We start from the raw sequence: 22,543 nt of genomic DNA, 5'->3' as shown, positions 1-22,543 counted from the left end.
ATTCTATACAACAATTAATTTTGGCAACTACTACTACAGTTTTCAAACGACTTCAGTATCCACGTTTGAGATGCATTAAAATGGCTTTCAGTGTTTTATGTGAATGCTTCAACCAAAAATTCCTCCTTAAGAGTAACTCTGAGACACCATAAAGGAGATGACTGCAATTCTACCTGTTCTTGATGCTGCTTAGAACTAAATGGACATCTAAAAAGATAATGAAGACTGTGGAGGCCATCCCTACAAATATACCCCTTCTCAAATACATAACATACATCAATTTACAGTTCCTGTCAGGAGCAGCATAATGCACCATTTCAAACCATCTACATCCACTACATATATCATACATACATACACTATTTATACATGTACATTAATAAGTACGTTATACTCACCTCATTTTAATTTCATAAAAACATTTTCTTTTTATACATTATTATTTATATTATTTTGCTTTGTCGCTGTCTCCCGCGTTTGCAAGGTAGCGCAAGGAAAAAGACGAAAGAAATGGCCCAACCCACCCCCATACACATGTATATACATACACGTCCACACACGCAAAATATACATACCTATACATCTCAATGTACACATATATATACACACACAGACATATACATATATATACATGTACATAATTCATACTTCTGCCTTTATTTATTCCCATCACCACCTCGCCACACATGGAATAACAACCCCCTCCCCCCTTATGTGTGCGAGGTAGCGCTAGGAAAAGACAACAAAGGCCACATTCGTTCACACTCAGTCTCTAGCTGTCATGTAATAATGCCCGATGCCACAGCTCCCTTTCCACATCCAGGCCCCTCACAACTTTCCATGGTTTACCCAAGACGCTTCACATGCCCTGATTCAATCCACTGACAGCACGTCTACCCCGGTATACCACATTGATCCAATTTACTCTATTCCTTGCCCGCCTTTCACCCTCCTGCATGTTCAGGCCCCAATCACACAAAATCTTTTTCACTCCATCTTTCCACCTCCAATTTGGTCTCCCACTTCTCCTCGTTCCCTCCACCTCCGACACATATATCCTCTTGGTCAATCTCTCCTCACTCATTCTCTCCATGTGCCCAAACCATTTCAAAGCACCCTCTTCTGCTCTCTCAACCACGCTCTTTTTATTTCCACACATCTCTCTTACCCTTACATTACTTACTCGATCAAACCACCTCACACCACACATTGTCCTCAAACATCTCATTTCCAGCACATCCATCCTCCTGCACACAACTCTATCCATAGCCCACGCCTCACAACCATACAACATTGTTGGAACCACTATTCCTTCAAACATACCCATTTTTGCTTTCCGAGATAATGTTCTCGACTTCCACACATTCTTCAAGGCTCCCAGGATTTTCGCCCCCTCCCCCACCCTATGATCCACTTCCGCTTCCATGGTTCCATCCGCTGCCAGATCCACTCCCAGATATCTAAAACACTTTACTTCCTCCACTTTTTCTCCATTGAAACTTACCTCCCAATTGACTTGACCCTCAACCCTACTGTACCTAATACCTTGCTCTTATTCACATTTACTCTTAACTTTCTTCTTTCACACACTGCAGAAGCTGGTGACAACCATTTATATGCATCTAAAATATGTTTAGAAAACAAGTTTTCTTTCTCATATTTAAATATAAAGTTAATAATTTTGAAATCTACACACTCTTTTCTTGAATGAAGAAAAATATATTTACATCTTTAACCCTAAACATCTACTCCTGAACAAATTATCCACATACAATTATTTTTCACATTCCTTCAGCTATCTATTTTGTTTCACTTAATACATTTAGTAAATCAAAATCCATACTAATATTTTTTTGACATATTTAAACATCTGTGCTCAAGGGATGTAGCAGACTCAAAGAGTGCTAAGGAATTCCCATAAAGGAATCCAGGGATGATGAGGATAAGGTTAAAAATATCCTCTCCCTTTTATTATCAAATTCTTTAAAATTCATTGTTCCCTGCAATGGTGCATTCATTTTTTCAAAATTATGAATTCAGTAATCTCTCCTTTGTATTTCCTTAACTATGCCCTAACTATCTCCATCATCACCATTTGATATGGAATTATTCTATAAATCTTTCATTCTCTTCCATTTAAGGGCATTACACATGACTGCTAGAGAATGGATGTGAATGAATGAGGCCTTTTCTGTCTGTTCCTGGCACTACCTCACTAATATGCAAAATGGTGAAAAAGTATAGAGGATGAAAGGATGGATTATTCATCTGGTTACAAGACAAAATCTTGAATACATACAACATTTAAAATCTTACACAATACTAATGGGAATGATTACCATGCATAGTCCAGCACTGTTAGGATGCCAATGAAGTCTGCACATACTTACCGCCTGTGCCAATTGACGGTAGCTGCAGTTATGCAGGTGGAGAGCATGGGGTGAAAGGGAAGTGACCACTCCATTCTGTGGCTCAACCCAGCACTCTGTAACTATCTGCATCTCTCCATCAGCTTCCACGCTGTCTCCTTCCTCCCAGTCTTCATCAACAATACTGTAATGATAATGAAAAGCCAAAAATACATTTGAAGTATTACTACTTTTCCTTCAATCATTCATCCAAAATTTATATGTGGACCCATGAAATTGCCTTCAAGTACAGGGAGATCCTGGTTTGATCTTCTGAAGTCAGTCTTTCAATGCTCACCTTTTTTGTGAGTTCTGACCATATTTTCTATAATAAATTTGTATGATAAGAAACAAAATAAACAACCTAAAATCAAAACTTCACAACTTACAGCAAATTTGTTCTCTACCTGATAGAGGATAGTAAAGCACATCACTAAATGAAGCAACTACATAGGACCCCTCTATACTTCAAATAATGAACATCTCTGCACGGGAAGTCATACCTACAACTTAAGTATTCCTGGGGATGGGGAAGAAAGAATACTTCCCACGTATTCCCTGCGTGTCGTAGAACGTGACTAAAAGGGGAGGGAGCAGGGAGCTGGAAATCCTCCTCTCTCATTTTTTGATTTTCCAAAAGAAGGAACAGAGAAGGGGGCCAAGTGAGGATATTCCCTCTAAGGCTCACTCCCCTGTTCTTAACGCTACCTTGCTGACACAGGAGAAGGCAAATATGTATGAAAAAAAAAACAATTAATCTAACATTAATTTTGGCTGTGCAAAATTAATGCGTTTACTCTGTGCAGAAAAGCACAAAAGGTAAGAAAGTGACTAGCATGTTGTGACATTTATCACCTTTACCCTAACATATTGATTTGTGCACCAACAAGTGATAATGAGAAAGACCTAATGAGAAGCATAAATATTAGTCTAAACTGACACAAAGAAATCTAACTCCCTAAAGCAAAATTGCCAACACTTCTAGGGTAGCTTCTGTCTGTGGTAAGTGCATGGTGATATCTACTGTATCAACTAAACCCTAATACTGTCTCTTATGTACCTGTCTCTGCTGCAATTTGTAATATGTGGTGGGAATATCACATACTGGGCAACACAGGGGAAGGTTGCCAGGCCGCCCTCAGCACAGGACTCAAGAAGACCTTCACCATCACTCTCGCTCAACTCCAACTGAATAATCAAAATTTTCAATCAAAAATATTACTATTTCTTAGACCTCATCTGAAAAATATCAGAAGACCAAAACTAAATGGACAGGATAATTTACCATGTGCTAATGGCAGCTACCAAAGAAACATATATACATGAGTATGTGACAAAAATCTTATAAATTTCTTACCTTCATGTCAAATTCTCGAACCATTGTAATCATTCCATTGCAGGCATAAGCAAAGTTGAACCCTTCTTGTAGTCTTATTCTATGAAAAAGGGGTAAAAAAGACAATCATGAATGCAATCATTCAAAAGTAAGTATTTTCCGTATTAAAGGTTCTGAGCAGCACAGATATTAGTTCTCATAATAGCCAGGCCTAAAGTGAAATCTAAAACATTTTTGCTGCTATATAAAACAGCTAAAAAAAATGAGAGAGAGAGAATACTGTTAGAGATTTACAGGATACAGAGAGCCTGCCTTTCAAAAGGAGATAGGTCACATCTTAGCAAAACACAAGTGAGGGTAAAGAATTCCAATGCCTAGAAGTGTAAGGGAAGAAAAAGATATCAACATTTCAGCTCAAATAAATCTATAAAAAAATCATTTTTTATTATATATAACCCCAGGATCCCTTTTATGCTGTGCTACAAAAAGTAGCAGGAAAACGATGGACTCCTTTGGAATGATAAAAACTTTAATGAGAATCGTATTCCTTTTTGTCCAACTTATCAGATGTGACTTCACAATTTGACCCAATTACCCTATGCTACAGTGGTGTTACTTTCTTCTATAAATATCATTCCAGTTTCTACTCCTTAGAGCTGATTGCTTGTGGTCCCTAAACATTACCTAGACCTCATAATGCTTGGCACGCATCTGCATCACAATTGCTATATTGTATAGCCACTGGCAAAGCAAGGGTGGGCTGTTGTGACATCTTCTTTCCTTGCAATTCAAAGCTTTGGAATTCTCTACTCAATCATGTTTTTTTCCTAATAAAAACAGTTTGTTCCTTTTTAGAATGCTTTCCACCCCCTCTAACTATTTCAAAAATTTCTCTACTCCCTTTCCCTTCTCATTAACCTTTTTCATATTTCAATTAAGGCTTGGCCTATATGTGGACTTTGTCTGTGAATGATGCCTAAAATGTAAAAAACAACTTGCTCAATATTAGGTCAGGAGGGGGGGGGTTATCTTCACAATATTTTCTTGGAATTCTTTCTTGTTTATGGTGATTCCTAGATCTCTAATGCCTGTTTACCTTTCTATAATTTCCTTTGGCCAAGACTGAGAAGGAGATGAAAGGATGGAGTGAAAGAAGCTTTGAAGTATCAGTGCCTGAATACTGAAGAGGATGAAAGGCATGCACAGAGTGAAAAGAACTGGATCAATGTGTTACATGCAGGGCACTGTGCTGTCACTAGGCTGAACTAGGATATGAGGAGAGGTCAAGGTAAACTGTGGAATGGTTTGTGGAGCTTTACTGTAAATGGTGGGCTAAAGAGTGGATGTGTGCCAATGAAGCAATTGTTTATGTGTTCCTAATGCTACCTCACTAAGATAGGATTGAAAAAGAAATGAAAAAATAAAGCACATGGATCCAGAGAGAAACTTTCATTACAAAATATTACAAACAATCCTGACCGTCTATAACTCACTAGTACAACCACATCTTGGGTATGTGGCGGCTTAACTAAAGATCTTGACAAGCTCGAAAGAGCCCACAAAATGGGCAGCAAGATTAACATCAGGCCGAAGAAACAACCCATATAAAGAAAGATTGAAGGAACTCTTTCTAGTCTCTCTTCATAGATAAGTTTCAATACAACAGAAAAAACTAATAAATGATATACATACTTTGTTCAAAGTATATGTGGATTGTTCAAACAGATACAGCTTACCTTTAAGAGGGAAAAGGCTTCGGTATGATATAGGGTAATATTTCCTCATAAAAAAAGTAACTATAAACCAGAATAAACTTCCTGCTTCTGTCATAAATGTTAAAAACGGATTCATTTAAAAACAGACAAGATAAACTATCACTAGTAAGGTGGTTATAGTCATCAAATTCCTCAGTTCCTTCAGTAGGTAACCTAGTCACAGTCCAACAGGTCCCCTGTTACATGCTATCTATATATTCATATTCATTTTGCTTCGTCACTGTCTCCCGCGTTAGCAAGGTAGCACAAGGAAACAGACGAAAGAATGACCCAACCCACCCACAAACACATGTATATACATACACGTCTACACACGCAAATATACATACCTATACATCTCAACGTATACATATATATACACACACAGACATATACATATATACACATGTACATAATTCATACTCTCTGCCTTTATTCATTCCCATTGCCACCTCGCCACACATGAAATAACAACCCCCTCCCCCCTTATGTGTGCGAGGTGGTGCTAGGAAAAGACAACAAAGGCCACATTCGCTCACACTCAGTCTCTAGCTGTCATGTAATAATGCACCGAAACCACAGCTCCCTTTCCACATCCAGGCCCCACAGAACTTTCCATGGTTTACCCCAGTCGCTTCACATGCCCTGGTTCAATCCATTGACAGCACATCGACCCGGTACACCACATCGTTTCAATTCACTTTATTCCTTGCACGCCTTTCACCCTCCTGCATGTTCAGGCCCCGATCACTCAAAATCTTTTTCACTCCATCTTTCCACCTCCAATTTGGTCTCCCACTTCTCGTTCCCTCCACCTCCGACACATATATCCTCTTGGTCAATCTTTCCTCACTCATTCTCTCCATGTGACCAAACCATTTCAAAACACCCTCTTCTGCTCTCTCAACCAATCTTTCCTCACTCATTCTCTCCAAGTGACCAAACCATTTCAAAACACCCTCTTCTGCTCTCTCAACCACACTCTTTTTATTACCACACATCTCTCTTACCCTATAATTACTTACTTGATCAAACCACCTCGCACCACATATTGTCCTCAAACATCTCATTTCCAGTACATCCACCTTCCTGCGCACAACTCTATGCATAGCCCATGCCTCGCAACCATACAACATTGTTGGAACCACTATTCCTTCAAACATACCCATTTTTGCTTTCCGAGATAATGTTCTCGACTTCCACACATTCTTCAAGGCTCCCAGAATTTTCACCCCCTCCCCCACCCTATGATTCACTTCCACTTCCATGGTTCCATCCACCGCCAAATCCACTCCCAGATATCTAAAACACTTTACTTCCTCCAGTTTTTCTCCATTCAAACTTACCTCCCAATTGACTTGACCCTCAACCCTACCGTACCTAATAACCTTGCTCTTATTCACATTTACTCTCAACTTTCTTCTTTCACACACTTTACCAAACTCAGTCACCAGCTTCTGCAGTTTATCACATGAATCAGCCACCAGCACTGTATCATCAGCAAACAACAACTGACTCACTTCCCAAGCTCTCTCATCCACAACAGACTGCATACTTGCCCCTCTTTCCAAAACTCTTGCATTCACCTCCCTAACAACCCCATCCATAAACAAATTAAACAACCATGGAGACATCACACACCCCTGCTGCAAACCTACATTCACTGAGAACCAATCACTTTCCTCTCTTCCTACACGTACACATGCCTTACATCCTTGATAAAAACTTTTCACTGCTTCTAACAACTTGCCTCCCACACCATATATTCTTAATACCTTCTACAGAGCATCTCTATCAACTCTATCATATGCCTTCTCCAGATCCATAAATGCTACATACAAATCCATTTGCTTTTCTAAGTATTTCTCACATACATTCTTCAAAGCAAACACCTGATCCACACATCCTCTACCACTTCTGAAACCACGCTGCTCTTCCCCAATCTGATGCTATGTACATGCCTTCACCCTCTCAATCAATACCCTCCCATATAATTTACCAGGAATACTCAACAAACTTATACCTCTGTAATTTGAGCACTCACTCTTATCCCCTTTGCCTTTGTACAATGGCACTATGCAAGCATTCCGCCATTCCTCAGACACCTCACCATGAATCATACATACATCAAATAACCTTACCAACCAGTCAACAATACAGTCACCCCCTTTTTTAATAAATTCCACTGCAATACCATCCAAACCCACTGCCTTGCCGGCTTTCATCTTCCGCAAAGCTTTTACTACCTCTTCTCTGTTTACCAAATCATTTTCCCTAACCCTCTCACTTTGCACACCACCTCGACCAAAACACCCTATATCTGCCACTCTATCATCAAACACATTCAACAAACCTTCAAAATACTCACTCCATGTCCTTCTCACATCACCACTACATGTTATCACCTCCCCATTTGCCCCCTATATATCTATCTACATTCCTGATGTCAGGGATATAGATATTGTGACGTCATATACATATGTATATGTGCGTGTGCTGGCGTTTATGTATATACATGTGTATGTGGGTGGGTTGGGCCATTCTTTTGTCTGTTTCCTTGTGCTACCTCGCTAACGTGGGAGACAGCGACTACGTATAATAATGATAATAATATTGTGATGTCACTGCAACACAAAACTGTGAATATCAATTCACCATCCCATATCATTCTGCTTTTTATCATTCCTAATTTCTCAAAGAAATCATGAAAATGTACAACCCCTAGCAAAATTTTTATTCACAACTTACAATCAAATAGTCATCCTACTTTCTAATTCCCGTGTCTCACTTTACAAAAACATATGTTCCAAGGTTATCAATATACCTTGTAAGCGTGTTGAGAATTCTAGCTACAGCATTGAGAGACACAGATGGAGCACTGGGAGCCTGCACTGCCCAAATCCAACGTCTATGGTGGAGATAACGAGAAAGCAAGGCTATATTGTGTGTAGCAGACTTGGTTGCACCCAGCTTGGTATATAAAGACTTGATGGATGAGCACACTGGTGTCTCCAGGACAATACTGCTTAAGAGGTTGCTGGGCATCTTATCATACCTTGAGGGGAAACATAACACACTGAATGAAACAGGCTGTAAATTAATATAATATCTGAAATAAGTGTAAAAAATGTGAATAACATGCTGTCAAATATTTCTCTGAATAACTAAAATGCATAACAGCCCACATATATAGGTATACTATCATACAATACAGGAAAAAGGGATGGTGCTATGTGGAAATGAAAACTTTTCTGTAGGTACATCCTAAATGGTCAAAATATAATTCAGCAAGCTAATAACACTCAGGCAAACCATCATCATTCTTAATGAACATCAAAGCTAGAGTAACAAAGGCACTTATGCTGCCGGATGTCTTACCAAAAGTTATAAATATAAGGACATAAAAGAATATGGACTGAACCAGGGCACATGAAGCACCCTGGAGAAACCATGGACATGTCTGTGAAGAATGGTTGTGGAAAAGGGGGCCGTGGTTTCAGTGCATTGTACGTGACAACTAGTGAACGGATGTGGGCGAATACGATCATTCTTCATGCATTTCTAGAGCTACCTCAATAACACAGGAAATGGCAGACAAGATGGATACAGCACCTCTGCCACCTAGATTAAACAACCATCTCTCTGGCTCATTTGAGACTGATTTCAACCACAACTTTAAGATTTTCTGTTGTTTGTTCTAGGAATATTTCTTAGTTCTCCTGGTTATATAATGAATAGGATGGGGTGAAAGATTCTTTAGGTGAGCAGAGTCAGAGCAGTGAGAAAGGTGTGAGGCATGCATGAGACAAAGAAATTTGAGCAATGTGGGAAACATGGGAAAACATGCTGTCAATAGGCTGAGCCATGGCATATGAAGTGGTCAAGGGAAACACAGAAAGGTATGAGGAGCTTGGCTGTGGTTAATAGGCTCTTATTTCATTGCACTATATATGACAGTTTATCATTTTATATCTATATTAATCATACTTAATCACTATTTCCCACGTCAGCGAGGTAGCGCAAGGAAACAGACGAAGAATGAGCCAACCCATCCACGTACACATGTATATACATAAATGCCCATACACGCACATATACATACATATACATTTCAACATATATATACATATACATACACAGACATATACATACATACACATGTACATATTCATACTTGCTGCCTTTATCCATTCCTGTCGCCATCCCACCACACATGAAATACCACTCCCCTCCCTCCAGTGAGGTAGTGCCAGGAAAAGAAAAAAGGCCACATTCGTTCACACTCGGTCTCTAGCTGTCATGTGTAATGCACTGAAACCACAGCTCCCTTTCCACATCCAGGTCCCACAGACCTTTCCATGATTTACCCCAGATGCTTCACATGCCCTGGTTCAATCCACTGACAGCACATCGACCCCGGTATACCACATCTTTCCAATTCACTCTATTCCTTGCACACCTCTCACCCTCCTGTATGTTCAGGCCCCAATCATTCAAAATCTTTTTCATTCCATCCTTCTTCCTCCAATTTGGTCTCCCGCTTCTCCTTCCCTCCACCTCTGACACATACATCCTCTTTGTCAATCTTTCCTCACTCATTCTCTCCATGTGTCCAAACCATTTCAACACACCCTCTTCTGCTCTCTTAACCACACTTTTTTATTACCACTCATCCCTCTTACTTTTTCAATACTTAATCAAACCACCTCACACCACATACTGTCCTCAAACATTTCATTTCCAACACATCCACCCTACTCTACACAACCCTATCTATAGCCCATGCCTCGCAACCATATAGCATTGTTGAAACCACTATTCCCTCAAACATAACCATTTTTGCTCTCCAAGTTAATGTTCTCACCTTCCACTCATTCTTCATTGCTTCCAAAACCTTCGCCCCCTCCCGCACCCTGTGACTCACTTCCACTTCCATGGTTCCATCCACTGCTAAGTCCACTCCCAGATATCTAAAACACTACACTTCCTCCTGTTTTTCTCCATTCAAACTTACCTCCAAATTAACTTGTCCCTCAGCCCTAATGAACCTAATAACTTTGCTCTTATTCACATCTACTCTCAACTTTCTTCTTTCACACACTTTTCTAAACTCAGTCACCAACTTCAGCAGTTTCTCACCTGAATCAGCCACCAGCAATGTATCATCAGTGTACAACAACTGACACTTCCCAAGCCCTCTCACCCACAACACACTGCATACTTGCCCCTCTCTCCAAAATTCTTGCATTCACCTCCCTAATCACCCCATCCATGAACAAATTAAACAACCATAGAGACGTCATGCACCCCTCCTGCAAACAAACATTCACTAGGAATCAATCACTTTCCTCTCTTCCTACTCCTACACATGCCTTACATCCTTGGTAAAAACTTTTCACTACTTTTAGCACCTTACCTCCACACCATGTACTCTTCAAACCTTCCAAAAAGCATCTCTATCAACTCTATCATATGCCTTCTCCAGATCCATAAATGCTACATACAAATCCATTTGCTTTTCTAAGTATTTCTCACATACATTCTTCAAAGCAAACACCTGATCCACACATCCTCTACCACTTCTGAAACCACACTGCTCTTACCCAATCTGATGCTCTATACATGCCTTTACCCTCTAGATCAATACCCTATGAGCACATTTTTTCTGAGACATTCAAAATCATATGATGGTGGTTCAGAGTTATCATGGGGTGAATCACACTTAAGTATGTTATTTTCTTACAAATGCAGTAAGAGCGAGAGTGCACTACAAAATCATGTTGAAAGCAATTCAAAAGACCACCTGATATAACTAACCATATAAGAATCTTCTCAATTGGCTTGTGGGTAATGACACAACAAGGAATATTGGAGGCTACACGGGTGAGGACTGGTCGTACTCCAACTTGTCTCAAGTCACTTGACACTGATATGGACATATCCTCTCCTACTTTGTCCTGAAAAATATATATCTTTCAATTTACTAGCATCAATTATGATATGCAGTTATTAGCATATGGTTAATAGCTTGTGTTCTTCCATGGCTCTGCAATCAATCTTTCTATCAACATATTATCTAAGCTCCCTTTAGCTGAAGAAACAAGGGTATATATACATAGCTATTTCCCATATCACCAAATCACTGAGCACACAACTTTCAAAGAGGCTAATACCCCAACTTAAATAGATCTTATCTTCACACAATGCAACAATGAACCTGAGGATATCATATATGGTACACCAATTGGAAAGAGTTGATCATGTAATGCCTAAGTTTGATGAAGAGGAAAATGAGGTTAAAAAGATCAGAGAGGATACGACAAGTCAAGAAGGATGAATTTACATGGATAGGCCCTATTCTCTGGGTTTAAGAAATGTTTCCATTCTCCTGTGAGCAAATGCTCTCTTTTATGTTCATATGACTCTGTCCATTGATGAAAAATATAAAGGTAACAATCTTGACATCTTTCTTGTGATACGAAATTTCTAAGCCAGTCTGGCTAACTGACTTTAGTAATACATGGAAAAAATTAATAAAAGAAAAGTTGAGAAACAGTCTTTTCACCCAGTGTACCTTTTAACTTGTCTACATTCACACTACGCTTAATCATTATCATTCCTCTAATTTTCTTTCAGATGTTGTTTCACCATACTTCAGTCCCTCTGTCTTTTCATGCATCCATCCTTCTACTTCTTTTGCATATCTCTTGTGGTAACCATTATTCAATTCACAGAATCTTCCATATCATCAAAAGCCAACAGCACTAGCTCTTTATACAAAGAATTCACGAACAAACATTCCCAAGTGTTGTTGTTTACTTTACTGTAAGGTAAGTGAACCTGTGCAGATAATCAACAATTAACATGTTTGGGAAGGTACTCCTTTGTACCATTTCCAGTGTTACCATGGGTTAAAAAATATTACCAACCAACTGATAGATGAACTTAAAACCACTTACGCATTTACCTGTGGCTGATGTATGGATGGTGGTAACGACTTGCTACGTTCAGTTAGTCCCATGCGTGACGGGAATGTGAGTCCTTGAATCTTTTCACATATATGAGCCACCATCTGTGGGTATAATAACCTAAGTAGTCACAGTTCTCCATCAACTTTATTCGGGATGAACCTCCACTGACAGAAATAATTTGTAATTGCAACCCAAGAACATGATCTACTTTGTCTAAAACGGATGAAGGCAGCAAGTATGAATATGTACATGTGTATATATGTATATGTCTGCATATGTATATGTTGAAATGTATAGGTATGTATATGTGCGTGAGTGGGCATTTATGTATATACATGTGTATGTGGGTGGGTTGGGCCATTCTTTCATCTGTTTCCTTGCACTACCTCGCTAATGTGGGAGACAGCGATAAATATATCTATTTTAATTTTACTTTGTCACTGTCTCCCGCATTAGCAAGGTAGCGCAAGGAAACAAACGAAAGAATGGCCCAACCCACCCACATACACAAGTATATACCTACACATCCACACATGCAAATATACATACCTATACATCTCAATGTATATATATACATTCTATTTATTTTGCTTTGTTGCTGTCTCCCACGTGGTGGCTGATTCGTGTGAGAAACTGCAGAAGCTGGTGACTGAGTTTGGTAAAGTGTGTGAAAGAAGAAAGTTAAGAGTAAATGTGAATAAGAGCAAGGTAATTAAGTACAGTAGGGTTGAGGGTCAAGTCAATTGGGAGGTAAGTTTGAATGGAGAAAAACTGGAGGGAGTAAAGTGTTTTAGATATCTGGGAGTGGATCTGGCAGCGGATGGAACCATGGAAGCGGAAGTGGATCATAGGGTGGGGGAGGGGGCGAAAATCCTGGGAGCCTTGAAGAATGTGTGGAAGTCGAGAACATTATCTCGGAAAGCAAAAATGGGTATGTTTGAAGGAATAGTGGTTCCAACAATGTTGTATGGTTGCGAGGCGTGGGCTATGGATAGAGTTGTGCGCAGGAGGATGGATGTGCTGGAAATGAGATGTTTGAGGACAATGTGTGGTATGGGGTGGTTTGATCGAGTAAGTAACGTAAGGGTAAGAGAGATGTGTGGAAATAAAAAGAGCGTGGTTGAGAGAGCAGAAGAGGGTGTTTTGAAATGGTTTGGGCACATGGAGAGAATGAGTGAGGAAAGATTGACCAAGAGGATATATGTGTCGGAGGTGGAGGGAACGAGGAGAAGTGGGAGACCAAATTGGAGGTGGAAAGATGGAGTGAAAAAGATTTTGTGTGATCGGGGCCTGAACATGCAGGAGGGTGAAAGGAGGGCAAGGAATAGAGTGAATTGGATCGATGTGGTATACCGGGGTTGACGTGCTGTCAGTGGATTGAATCAGGGCATGTGAAGCTGTGTAGGTATGTATATTTGCGTGTGTGGACGTATGTATATACATGTGTATGGGGGGGGGTTGGGCCATTTCTTTTGTCTGTTTCCTTGTGCTACCTCGCAAACGCGGGAGACAGCGTCAAAGAAAAAAGAAAAAAAAAATATTTATATATTTATATATTTATATATTTATTCTTATTTACTTTGCTTTGTCGCTGTCTCCCACGTTTGCGAGGTAGCGCAAGCTAATAGACGAAATAAATGGCCCAACCCACCCCCATGCACAATGTATATACATACACGTCCACACACGCAAATATACATACCTATACATCTCAATGTACACATATATATACACACACAGACACATACATATATACCCATGCACACAATTCACACTGTCTGTCTTTATTCATTCCCATCGCCACCTCGCCACACATGGAATACCATCCCCCTCCCCCCTCATGTGTGCGAGGTAGCACTAGGAAAAGACAACAAAGGCCCCATTCGTTCACACTCAGTCTCTAGCTGTCATGCAATAATGCCTGAAACCACAGCTCCCTTTCCACATCCATGCCCCACACAACTTTCCATGGTTTACCCAAGACGCTTCATATGCCCTGATTCAATCCACTGACAGCACGTCAACCCCGGTATACCACATCGATCCAATTCACTCTATTCCTTGCCCTCCTTTCATCCTCCTGCATGTTCAGGCCCCGATCACACAAAATCTTTTTCACTCCATCTTTCCACCTCCAATTTGGTCTTCCACTTCTCCTCGTTCCCTCCACCTCTGACACATATATCCTCTTGGTCAATCTTTCCTCACTCATTCTCTCCATGCGACCAAACCATTTCAAAACACCCTTTCCTGCTCTCTCAACCATGCTCTTTTTATTTCCACACATCTCTCTTACCCTTACATTACTTACTCGATCAAACCACCTCACACCACATATTGTCCTCAAACATCTCATTTCCAGCACATCCACCTTCCTGCGCACAACTCTATCCATAGCCCACGCCTCGCAACCATACAACATTGTTGGAACCACTATTCCTTCAAACACACCCATTTTTGCTTTCCGGGATAATGTTCTCGTCTTCCAAACATTCTTCAAGGCTCCCAGAATTTTCGCCCCCTCCCCCACCCTATGATTCACTTCCGCTTCCATGGTTCCATCCGCTGCCAGATCCACTCCCAGATATCTAAAACACTTCCTCCAGTTTTTCTCCATTCAAACTTACCTCCCAATTGACGACCCTCAACCCTACTGTACCTAATAACCTTGCTCTTATTCACATTTACTCTCAACTTTCTTCTTTCACACACTTTACCAAACTCAGTCACCAGCTTCTGCAGTTTCTTACATGAATCAGCCACCAGCGCTGTATCATCAGCGAACAACAACTGACTCACTTCCCTAGCTTTCTCATCCACAACAGACTGCATACTTGCCCCTCTTTCCAAAACTCTTGCATTTACCTCCCTAACAACCCCATCCATAAACAAATTAAAAAACCAAGGAGACATCAAACACCCCTGCCGCAAACCTACATTCACTGAGAACCAATCACTTTCCTCTCTTCCTACACGTACACATGCCTTACATCCTCGATAAAAACTTTTCACTGCTACTAACAACTTGCCTCCCGCACCATATATTCTTAAAACCTTCCAGAGAGCATCTCTATCAACTCTATCATATGCCTTCTCCAGATCCATAAATGCTACATACAAATCCATTTGTTTTTCCAAGTATTTCTCACATACATTCTTCAAAGCAAACACCTGATCCACACATCCTCTACCACTACTGAAACCACACTGCTCTTCCCCAATCTGATGCTCTGTACATGCCTTCACCCTCTCAATCAATACCCTCCCATATAATTTACCAGGAAAACTCAACAAACTTATACCTCTGTAATTTGAGCACTCACTCTTATCCCCTTTGCCTTTGTACAATGGCACTATGCAAGCATTCCGCCAATCTTCAGGCACCTCACCATGAATCATACATACATTAAATAACCTTACCAACCAGTCAACAATACAGTCACCCCATTTTTTAATAAATTCCACTGCAATACCATCCAAACCTGCTGCCTTGCCGGCTTTCATCTTCCGTAAAGCTTTTACTACCTCTTCTCTATTTACCAAATCATTTTCCCTAACCCTCTCACTTTGCACACCACCTCGACCAAAACACCCTATATCTGCCACTTTATCATCAAACACATTCAACAAACCTTCAAAATACTCACTCCATCTCCTTCTCACATCACCACTACTTGTTATTCCCTGCATGTCGTAGAAGGCGACTAAAAGGGGAGGGAGCAGGGGGCTGGAAATCCTCCCCTTTCGTTTTTTTTTTTAATTTTCCAAAAGAAGGAACAGAGTGGGGCCAGGTGAGGATATTCCAAAAAAGGCCCAGTCCTCTGTTCTTAACGCTACCTTGCTAACGCGGGAAATGGCGAAGTTAAAAAAAAAAAATATATATATATATGTATATATATATATATATATATATATATATTATATATATAATATATATATATATATATATATATATATATATATATATATATATATTTTTTCATTTTGCTTTGTCGCTGTCTCCCGCGTTTGCGAGGTAGCGCAAGGAAACAGACGAAAGAAATGGCCCAACCCACCCCCATACACATGTATATACATACATGTCCACACACGCAAATATACATACCTATACATCTCAATGTACACATATATATACACACACAGACACATACATATATACCCATGCACACAATTCACACTGTCTGCCTTTATTCATTCCCATCGCCACCTCGCCACACATGGAATACCATCCCCCTCCCCCCTCATGTGTGCGAGGTAGCACTAGGAAAAGATACAAAGGCCACATTCGTTCACACTCAGTTTCTAGCTGTCATGTAATAATGCCCGATAGCACAGCTCCCTTTCCACATCCAGGCCCCACACAACTTTCCATGGTTTGCCCCAGACGCTTCACATGCCCTGATTCAATCCATTGACAGCACGTCTACCCCAGTATACCACATCGATCCAATTCACTCTATTCCTTGCCCGCCTTTCACCCTCCTGCATGTTCAGGCCCCGATCACTCAAAATCTTTTTCACTCCATCTTTCCACCTCCAATTGGGTCTCCCGCTTCTCGTTCCCTCCACCTCCGACACATATATCCTCTTGGTCAATCTTTCCTCACTCATTCTCTCCATCTGACCAAACCATTTCAAAACACCCTCTTCTGCTCTCTCAACCACACTCTTTTTACCACCACACATCTCTCTTACCCTTTCATTACTTACTCGATTAAACCACCTCACACCTCATATTGTCCTCAAACATCTCATTTCCAGCACATCCACCCTACTCCACACAACTCTATCTATAGCCCACGCGTCGCAACCATATAACACTGTTGGAACCACTATTCCTTCAAACATACCCATCTTTGCTTTCAAAGATAACGTTCTCAACTTCCCCACATTTTTCAACACTCACAGAACTTTCACCCCCTCCCCCACCCTATGGTTCACTTCCACTTCCATGGTTCCATCTGCTACCAAATCCACTCCCAGATATCTAAAACACTTTACTTCCTCCAGTTTTTCTCCACTCAAACTTACCTCCCATTTGACTTTCCCTCAACCCTACTGTACCTAATAACCTTGCTCTTATTCACATATACTCTCAGCTTTCTTCTTTCACACACTTTACCAAACTCAGTCACCAGCTTCTGCAGTTTCTCACACGAATCAGCCACCAGCACTGTATCATCAGCGAACAACAACTGACTCACTTCCCAAGCTCTCTCATCCCCAACAGACTGCATACTTGCCCCTCTTTCCAAAACTCTTGCATTCGCCTCTCTAACAACTCCATCCATAAACAAATTAAACAAGCATAGAGACATCACACACCCCTGCCGCAAACCTACATTCACTGAGCACCAATCACTTTCCTCTCTTCCTACAAGTACACATGCCTTACATCCTCGATAAAAACTTTTCACTGCTTCTAACAACTTGCTTTCCACACCATATATTCTTAATACCTTCCACAGAGCATCTCTCTCAACTCTACAATATGCCTTCTCCAGATCCATAAACGCTACATACAAATCCATTTGCTTTTCTAAGTATTTCTCACATGCATTCTTCAAAGCAAACACCTAATTCACATATCCTCTACCACTTCTGAAGCCACACTGCTCTTCCCCAATCTGATGCTCTGTACATGCCTTCACCCTCTCAGTCTCTACCCTCACATATAATTTCCCAGGAATACTTAACAAACTTATACCTCTGTAATTTGAGCACTCACTTCTATCCCCTTTGCCTTTGTACAATGGCACTATGCAAGCATTCCGCCAATCCTTAGGCACCTCACCATGAGTCATACATACATTAAACAACCTTACCAACCAGTCACCAATACAGTCACCCTCTTTTTTAATAAATTCCACTGCAATACCTTCCAAACCCACTGCCTTGCCAGCTTTCATCTTCCACAAAGCCTTTACTACCTCTTCTCTGTTTATCAAATCATTCTCCCTTACCTCTCACTTTGCACACTATCATCAAACACATTCAACAAACCTTCAAAATACTCACTCCATCTCCCTCTCACATCACCACTACTTGTTATCACCTTCCCATTAGCCCCCTTCACTGATGTTCCCATTTGTTCCCTTATCTTATGCACTTTATTTACCTCCTTCCAAAACATCTTTTTACTTTCCCTAAAATCTAATGATACTCTCTCACCCCAACTCTCATTTGCCCTCTTTTTTACCTCTTGCACCTTTCTCTTGACCTCCTGCCTCTTTCTTTTATACATCTCCCAGTCATTTGCATTATGCCCAAATGCCTCTCTCTTCTCTTTCACTCATAATCTTACTTCTTCATCCCAACATCACTACCCTTTCTAATCTGCCCACCTCCCATGCTTCTCATGCCACAAGTATCTTTTGCGCAAGCCATCACTGCTTCCCTAAATACATCCCACTCCTCCTCCACTCCCCTTACATCCTTTGTTCTCACCTTTTTCCATTCTGTACTCAGTCTCGCCTAGTACTTCCTCACTCAAGTCTCCTTCCCAAGCTCACTTACTCTCACCACTCTCTTCACCCCAACATTCTCTCTTCTTTTCTGAAAACCTCTACAAATCTTCACCTTTACCTCCACAAGATAATGATCAGACATCCCTCCAGTTGCACCTCTCAGCATGTTAACATCCAAAAGTCTCTCTTTCGCACGCCCATCAATTAACACAATCCAATAACGTTCTCTGGCCATCTCTCCTTCTTACATACGCATACTAATGTATATCTCTCTTTTTAAACCAGGTATTCCCAATCACCAGTCCTTTTTCAGCACATAAATCTACAAGCTCTTCAACATTTCCATTTACAACACTGAACACCCCATGTACACCAATTATTCCCTTATCTGCCACATTACTCAACTTTGCATTCAAATCACCCATCACTATAACCTTCGTCTCATGCATCAAAACTACTAACACACTCACTCAGCTGCTCCAAAAACACTTGCCTCTCATGATCTTCCTTCTCATGCCCAGGTGAATATGCACCAATAATCACCCATCTCTCTCCATCCACTTTCAGTTTTACCCACATCAATCTAGAGTTAGAAGCAGTGAAAAGTTTTTATCGAGGATGTAAGGCATGTGTACGTGTAGGAAGAGAGGAAAGTGATTGAATCTCAGTGAATGTAGGTTTGCGGCAGGGGTGTGTGATGTCCCCTTGGTTGTTTAATTTGTTTATGGATGGGGTTGTTAGGGAGGTGAATGCAAGGGTTTTGGAGAGAGGGGCAAGTATGAAGTCTGTTGTGGATGAAAGAACTTGGAAAGTGAGTCAGTTGTTGTTCGCTGATGATACGGCGCTGGTGGCTGATTCATGTGAGAATCTGCAGAAGCTGGTGACTGAGTTTGGTAAAGTGTGAGAAAGAAGAAAGTTGAGAATAAATGTGAATAAGAGCAAGGTTATTAGGTACAGTAGGGTTGAGGGTCAAGTCAACTGGAAGGTAAGTTTGAATGGAGAAAAACTGGAGGAAGTGAAGTGTTTTAGATATCTGGGAGTGGATTTGGCAGTGGATGGAACCATGGAAGCGGAAGTGAATCATAGAGGGGGGGAGGGGGCGAAAATTCTGGGAGCCTTGAAGAATGTGTGGAAGTCGAGAACATTATCTCGGAAAGCAAAAATGGGTATGTTTGAAGGAATAGTGGTTCCAACAATGTTGTATGGTTGCAAGGCATGGGCTATGGATAGAGTTGTGCGGAGGAGGGTGGATGTGCTGGAAATAGGATGTTTGAGGACAATATGTGGTGTGAGGTGGTTTGATCAAGTAAGTAATTATAGGGTAAGAGAGACGTGTGGTAATAAAAAGAGTGTGGTTGAGAGAGCAGAAGAGGGTGTTTTGAAATGGCTTGGTCACATGGAGAGAATGAGTGAGGAAAGATTGACCAAGAGGATATATGTGTCAAAGGTGGAGGGAACGAGGAGGAGTGGGAGACCAAATTGGAGGTGGAAAGATGGAGTGAAAAAGATTTTGAGTGATCGGGGCCTGAACATGCAGGAGGGTGAAAGGCGTGCAAGGAATAGAGTGAATTGGAACGATGTGGTATGCCAGGGTCGACGTGCTGTCAATGGATTGAACCTGGGCATGTGAAGCATCTTGGGTAAACCATGGAAAGTTCTGTGGGGCCTGGATGTGGAAAGGGAGCTGTGGTTTCAGTGCATTATTACATGACAGCTAGAGACTGAGTGTGAACAAATGGGGCCTTTGTTGTCTTCCTAGCGCTACCTCGCACACATGAGGGGGGAGGGGGTTGTTATTTCATGTGTGGCGGGGTGGCGATGGGAATGAATAAAGGCAGACAGTATGAATTATGTACATGTGTATATATGTATAGATCTGTGTGTGTATATATATATATATGTATACGTTGAGATGTATAGGTATGTATATTTACGGGTGTGGACGTGTATGTATATACATGTATATGTGGGTTGGTTGGGCCATTCTTTCGTCTGTTTCCTTGCGCTACCTCGCAAACGCGGGAGACAGCGACAAAGCAAATGGATAGATAGAATATATACATATATGAATAAAGGCAGACAGTGTGAATTGTGTGCATGTGTATATATGTATATGTCTGTGTGTGTGTATATATATGTGTACATTGAGATGTATGGGTATGTATATTTGCGTGTGAGGACGTGTATGTACATACATGTGTATGGGGGTGGGTTGGGCCATTTCTTTCGTTTGTTTCCTTGCGCTACCTCGCAAACGCGGGAGACAGCAACAAAGCAAAATAAATGAATAAGAATAAATATATATATAAAACAGTAGGCTTACTGGATATTCTAAAACTTTTAAAGCATTGTTAATTACAATTACCAAGAATAAGGTGCAGCTATATTTATCGCAGTCATAAGAAAAAAATTACTTACTTGATTTCTGATATGTCCAGGCGTTCCTCCAAGGAAAGCCAAACGGATAACAAGACATGGTGGAGGCTTGGAAGTGATGCGTACCACAAAGAAAGAGATAGGTGGCTTCTCTCGATCTCCTTCTCTAATAAAGAAATTATATACTTTTAAAAAACTTACTAAAAAGCAAAAGTACTTTTTTTTTTGTTTATATAGATAATTCATTTCCACTAACGCCATTCACTGCACCAGCCTTTCCTTTAACAAAATTAAAAGCAAATAGTCTAGAGGAGCCATAAAACATGGAAAAGCAGGCAAGCTTCCACCGTTCTGCTTGTTGACATCATAAACTTGCCATGGCACCAAACACACATACACGACAGTCATCACTTCCCTTAAAAAAAGAAATCACTAGTTTTTTCATTCGTCATCTGCTATAACCTTCATACTCCATGTACCTCCATATCCCAAAACAACCCACAGCTGCCACTCTATCAGCTAACACAAACAGTCCTTCAAAGTACTTACTACACCCTCACCATCACATCTTCTCATATACAAAGTAAGGTACTGAATTTTGAAAAAAAATAAAATAAAAAATAAACAAAGCAAAAACATAAGCTTTCCTCTGGCAGATGAAAACATAATGAAGGTTTTATTTACAACAGTCAGGTTGCCTGCAAATAACAGTGCTATTTTTCTTCCAACCATGCTCTGATCATATAACAACAGGTAGCATAAGGAGTGACATCATGGTAAGATGGACAGTGAACCTGCCCACCCACCCACGTATGGCTGTAATGAGACTGCTAACTCTAGATGGTATGATTTTTAGTTACCATCTTCCTTTCCTTTTGGTTTTGGTATCATGCCTAATGCCTTGACTTTTGGACTCCCTGGCATCATTAAATAACTGAAAGGCAATTGGGTTAGAGAGGTGAGTTCTAAAGAATGAAAAACCTTTTCAGGATTGTGTCTTAGCAATAATCTCAAGATCCCTAGGAGATCAAAATTTCTAATCCCTGCCTTCTGGCGAGGTAAATGCCGATCACTCCTCACTAACCCCATATTCAGCAACTGCAGCCTAAAGCTCTTCCAGGTCTGCTCCTCTACAAATCAGTAACCAATCGCCATCCAACTTGGCCAGCTCTGCAGTAAGTTAAAATGGCCTAAAAGTGGAAGAACATTTTTTCTAGGAAGCTAAAGTCAG

At 40.6% G+C, this 22,543-nt stretch overlaps 1 protein-coding gene across 1 annotated transcript in view; it reads right to left on the bottom strand.

The window, feature by feature from the left end:
* Positions 1–22,543, bottom strand: part of LOC139761194 (KICSTOR complex protein SZT2-like) — a 388,469-nt gene that overhangs the window by 326,752 nt on the left and 39,174 nt on the right. The window contains exons 13-19 of the mRNA XM_071685224.1: positions 21,355–21,478; positions 12,466–12,570; positions 11,316–11,455; positions 8,323–8,553; positions 3,766–3,844; positions 3,469–3,596; positions 2,391–2,553 (exon numbers count right to left, since the gene is read on the bottom strand). Coding sequence (XP_071541325.1) covers positions 2,391–2,553; positions 3,469–3,596; positions 3,766–3,844; positions 8,323–8,553; positions 11,316–11,455; positions 12,466–12,570; positions 21,355–21,478 — 970 coding nt within the window. The remainder of the gene's footprint in view (positions 1–2,390; positions 2,554–3,468; positions 3,597–3,765; positions 3,845–8,322; positions 8,554–11,315; positions 11,456–12,465; positions 12,571–21,354; positions 21,479–22,543) is intronic.

This window comes from Panulirus ornatus, chromosome 39 (assembly GCF_036320965.1).
Source record: "Panulirus ornatus isolate Po-2019 chromosome 39, ASM3632096v1, whole genome shotgun sequence".
NCBI lineage: Eukaryota > Metazoa > Arthropoda > Malacostraca > Decapoda > Palinuridae > Panulirus > Panulirus ornatus.
This window is presented reverse-complemented; position numbering and strand designations above follow the sequence as displayed.